General features: G+C 41.8%; 1 protein-coding gene across 1 annotated transcript; it reads left to right on the top strand.

The window, feature by feature from the left end:
• The first annotated feature begins 602 nt into the window (after positions 1 to 602).
• Positions 603 to 1,316, top strand: LOC149463724 (general transcription factor II-I repeat domain-containing protein 2B-like). Its single transcript, XM_089674879.1, has one exon. It carries the CDS (start codon positions 603 to 605, stop codon positions 1,314 to 1,316), a length of 714 nt encoding a protein of 237 aa, XP_089531005.1.
• Positions 1,317 to 5,500: the final 4,184 nt, after the last annotated feature.

Raw genomic sequence — 5,500 nt, 5'->3', positions numbered from 1 at the left:
GCAAATATACGTCACATCCACCAATGTGCGACACCTTGCTGGACATCCTGCTTGACTCCCCCCGCCGGACACCCCACCGGACACCCCGCTGGACACCCAGCACAAGATTTATTGTGATAGGGCGGCCAACCTCATAGGGCAGCCAACCATGGATAAATCCAAGAAAAGAAAAACGTTTCAGAATAAAACAGAACATTTAATAGTTCATGGGCAGATTCATTTGCTTTTACTGATGAGACTGGTTTACCAGTATGCTTAATATGTGGTGAGAAATTGGAAAACAACAAAAAGATGAATATTGCAAGACATTTCCAGAATAAACATACAGTCTTTGCTGGAAAATATCTGGATGGACATTAGAGAAGAAAAGTCATTTCAGAACTGATGCATAAGGCTGATCTGAGCAAAAACAAGTTCAAGAAGTGGATGAAGTCTGCAAATTCAACTACATATGCTAGTTTGAGGCAGCTCAGGATATAGTCAGGCATGGGAAGCCGTTCACAGATGGAGATTATATTAAAAAAAAATAATTCATTAAGATTTCAGAACATCTATTCTCGGACTTCAAAATCAAGAGTGAAATTGTGCAGAAAATCAGAGATATGCCTTTCTCTGCAAAGACTGTCAAAGACAGAATCATAAAAATGGCAGAGAACATCACCAGACAGCAAATTAAAGACATCAATTCAGCTGTGGTGTACTCAATCGCCTGTGATGAGTCCAATGACAAAGGTGATATTGAACAAATAGAGCTGTTCTGTCAATATGTGAACTCTGCTGGGCCACAGGAAGAAATGATTGAGTTGATACCACTAAAAGGCACGGGGAAGGACATCTGTGAGGCTGTCTTGGATTATTTAAGAACTAAAGAAATAAACACCACCCACCTGGTGTCAATGGCTACTGATGGGGCACCGAGTATGACAGAAATGCAGAAGGGCTTTGTGGCTTTACTGCTGAAGTCACTGGGTAGAACGCTGCTGACATTTCACTGTATCCTTTACCAAGAGGCATTGTGCACTCAAACATTTCCTCCAGAATGCACAGAAGTAATGAATGTTGTCATTCAGATTGTCAATAAAATAATGGCAAAAGGTTTAAATCACCGTCAGTTCCGTTTGCTACTGGATGAGGTGGAAAGCACATATTCTGATCTCTTGCTGTACAACAAAGTCCAGTGGCTGTCCAGAGGGGTGGTGCTGACATGCTTTGCCACATGTCTGGAAGAGGTGAGAACTTACCTGGGCACCAAAGGGCTCACCTTTCCTGAGCTGGAATGGCCAGAGTGGCTGGAAAAGCTACAGTACACTTCATGATAGATGTGACAGCACACTTGAACACGCTGAACACAACTCTTCAGGGGAAAGCAGGCACAGCCCTGCAGATGCTGGAAGAGATTTTGGCATTTGAGCACAAGTTGACAGTGTTTGCCAGAGATTTACAGAGAGGTACACTGTCTCAATTCCCTTCTTTGAGAGAATTCAAACGAGCTCACAATATGATAAATTCAGAGTATTTGCAGTCTGCAATCACATCAATAAAAACATTAGGAAACAATTCTGTGAGTTCAGAGAGGAAAAAAACACATTATCCTTTCTTGTCACTCCCCTGATCATCGATCCATCCCTATTGAATATGACTGCATTTGCAGGTGTAAGTCAACCTGATCTTGAGATGGAACTGGCCGACATAGCCAACAAAGATATATGGGTGTCCAAGTTCAAATACTCGACAGCTAATCTTGAAGATGTTGACTGGCAGAAGGCCATTCTTGCTCAGAATTACAAATGGAGTGATATTGAAAAACTTCCCAAACCAGACAAACTTGTATTTGAAACGTGAAATGCCATCCCCAACAGGTATATGAACATGAAAAAGTATGCATTTGGAGTCCTGTCGATCTTCGGATCCACATATGTATGTGAGCAGGTCTTCTCCAACATGAACAATATTAAAAACAAACATTGCTCACGCCTCACAGACGACAGCTTCCAATCCTGTGTGAAGATGAAGGTGACGTCTTACAGCCCTGATGTGCAGATGCTGTGTTGTGGTTCTGGAGCAAAAATCACATAAACCAGGTAAAATAAATATTTTAATTGACTATTATTTTGCAAACATATATTTTACATTGTTCAGTGAAATAGTCATTTTTTTATTCAGGTTGACAGCTGACTGCATGCTCCAGTACATGTTGGCACACAGGTTTAAAAGTACCCTTCAACCCAGCGTTTTTTTTTTCTGAGTTCAAAATGTTTTTGTTGCATGGAGAAATAAAAACATTTTTTCTCTGTAGCAGTTCATTGATTTCATAAATGCAACACATTATAGTTTTTTTTATAAATAGCATAAAAATGAAATGCAGTGTTATCTTCATTTTAGATGTCATAAGGGTTTTGTGGCTCCCAGTGTTTTTTGGGTCCAAATTGCTCTTTGAGTGTTTAAGGTTGCTGACCCCTGGGCTAGACAATGGCACCCTGACTGCCATTAGGTATCAGGATGAAATCCTTGGACTTGTTGTCAGACCTTATGCTGGTGCAGTGGGTCCTGGGTTCCTCCTGGTGCATGACAATGCCTGGCTTCATGTGGCGAGAGTATGCAGGCAGTTCATGGAGGATGAAGGAATTGATACCATTGAATGGCCCCCACACACGCCTGACCTAAATCCAATAGAACACCTCTGGGGTCCATCCAACGCCACCAGGTTGCACCTCAGACTGTCCAGGGGCTCAGTGATGCCCTGGCCCAGATCTGGGAGGAAATACCCCAGAACACCACTCGTCGTCTCACTAGGAACATGCCCCGATGTTGTTAGGTATGCATACAAGCATGTGGGGGCCAAACAAACTACTGAGTACCATTTTGAGCTGCTGCAATGAAATTTAAGCAAAATGGACTAGCCTACTGCATCATTTTTTAACTTTGATTTTCAGGGTGTCTTTGAATTCAGTCCGCTGTAAGTTGATACATTTAATTTCCATAAAACGATGGGGCATCCTTATGTTAATAACATATTACCCAGTCCATATCAGTATAGATATCCAGCATTATATTTTTCTCCATTGAGATCTGATGTGTTTTCAAAATGTTCCTTTTAATTTATTAAAGGCAAATACAAAACACTTTGTAGTCAGATGTGGAGTGGTGCTGTGTGGTGCCTAAACAATGGAGGAGAAAAGAGACCCTGGAAGATGATGGTCCAAAGGAGGAAAAGCAAGAGCCAGCACACCTTTATGCTCCTGGGTCTAACATGCCTGCATTCTGCAATGCTTCCAAAAATATGTTGGTGAGAAGCTAAGCACGAGTGGTAGTGATTGGTCTTTACTACAACTACCGTATATATACAGGATCTCACTATCATATTTTTGAAATCACAATATGGCTGTATTCAGTGAATGCACTGTACCACTTGTATTGTGATGTCAGAAATATGGTGGAAATATTCTGTGCATGGATGGTAGTAGGGTTTGTAGGAATGGTAGATGGGTATGGACGGGGGGAAATTACTGGAACCGATCCCCTGTATGGCTCTCTCTGCTGAAAGCCAATGGGATGGAGCGGAGAAGATGTCAGCTTTCAGGGGATCGGTTCCAGTACTTGCCCTCACTCCCCACCGTGCAGGACACCCTTTATGCCTACATCTGATTCACCCAACTGCCTGGGCCCCCCTGCTAGTCTGGGCCCTGTACAGGAGGACTGGTGGTACCCCCTTATCCATGGCCCTGCCCTCCAACCTGCTGCTGCTGCTGTGAAGGAGGAAGATGACAGGCAGAGGAAAAAGAGCTGAAAGATGTTTAGGTGTTTAGTAAGCCTACAAAGGAATTTTGTTCAGCCAAGACACTTTTAGCCTATGTAATATACCACAGCAGTTTAAAATTGTTTACTTTTTCTTTTTTTTTTTACAAACGATTTTATTGTACATAAGTAGACAGTAAAACAACAGCACATTTTTAAAGTGATATTGTCAGCAAAAACAAGGCACTTTTGAAAAATACAATACATAAAAGTATATTAACATAACAAAGAAGATAGAAGAAAAGAGGAAGTTACAAGTGCATGAAATACGTAAACGATGAAGTAAGTTGAGTGATACATCTGTCAACAGTATATGTCAGCCAGCTTTTACTAGGGATGTTGTGAAGCATGTAGTAAGTTTCTACAATCTCTCCATGACTCCCATTTTTATCGTATAAGTGCATCTTATCCAGTAGGGTATAATGAATAAGCATTCCATAAGCATTACAGCGTCAATTCTGTGTAAAACAGAGTCCAAGGGTACAGCATTGGACCTCCAATGTAGGGCAATAGACCATAAAGTGGCAATACATAATGTATGTATCAATCTCAGATTGGCATCAGAGACCCCTGGGACATGGGCCCCCGATAAACAGGTCTGTATGGACAATCGTATCGGGGTACCCGACAGTGAGGTAGCCACCTCAGAAATCTTACGCCAAATCAAAGATACGTTCTGGCAATCCCAAAATATATGAACCAAAGTACCTGTGAGGCCACAGCCCCGGAAACATAAAGGGGATGTTTGTGGAAACAATACATGTAGTCTTGACGGGGAAAATTGTTTACTTTTTCTTCAGAAATTTTATCTGCCTATGGACTTTTGGAAGAAATTCAAAGTTGCAGTTTGTGTGGCTAAGGCATATTTAATGCCTGTCTTAACATGTGCCATATTCAGGTGAAACTCAAAAAATTAGAACATTGTGCAAAAGTTCATTTATTTCAGTAATGCAACTTAAAAGGTAAAACTAATATATGAGATAGACTCATTACATGCAAAGCAAGATAGTTCAAGCCGTGATTTGTCATAATTGTAATGATTATGGCTTACAGCTCATGAAAACCCCAAATCCACAATCTCAGAAAATTAAAATATTACATGCAATCAATAAAACAAGGATTGTATATAGAACAATATTGGACCTCTGAAAAGTATAAGCATGCATATGTACTCAGTACTTGGTTTTGGCCCCTTTTGCAGCAATTACTGCCTCAATGCGGCGTGGCATGGAAGCTATCAGCCTGTGGCACTGCTGAGGTGTTATGGAAGATCAGGATGCTTCAATAGCGGCCTTCAGCTCTTCTGCATTGTTCGGTCTCATGTCTCTCATCTTTCTCTTGGCAATGCCCCATAGATTCTCTATGGGGTTCAGGTCAGGTGAGTTTGCTGGCCAATCAAGCACAGTAATCCCACGGTCATTGAACCAGGTTTTGGTGCTTTTGGCAGTGTGGGCAGGTGCCAAGTCCTGCTGGAAAATGAAGTCAGCATCCCCATAAAGATCATCTGTGGAAGGAAGCATGAAGTGCTCCAAAATCTCCTGGTAGACAGCTGCGTTGGCCCAAGACTTAATAAAGCACAGTGGACCAACACCAGCAGATGACATGGCTCCCCAAATCAACACAGACTGTGGAAACTTCACACTGGACTTCAAGCATCTTGCAGTGTGTGCCTCTCCATTCTTCCTCCATACTCTGGGTCCTTGGT

The sequence above is a fragment of the Staurois parvus genome, unplaced genomic scaffold, assembly GCF_062004578.1.
Source record: "Staurois parvus isolate SC_StPar_1 unplaced genomic scaffold, SC_StPar_1.0 ptg000153l, whole genome shotgun sequence".
NCBI lineage: Eukaryota > Metazoa > Chordata > Amphibia > Anura > Ranidae > Staurois > Staurois parvus.
The sequence above is the reverse complement of the archived record's forward strand: the minus strand, read 5'-3'. Positions and strand labels throughout refer to the sequence as shown.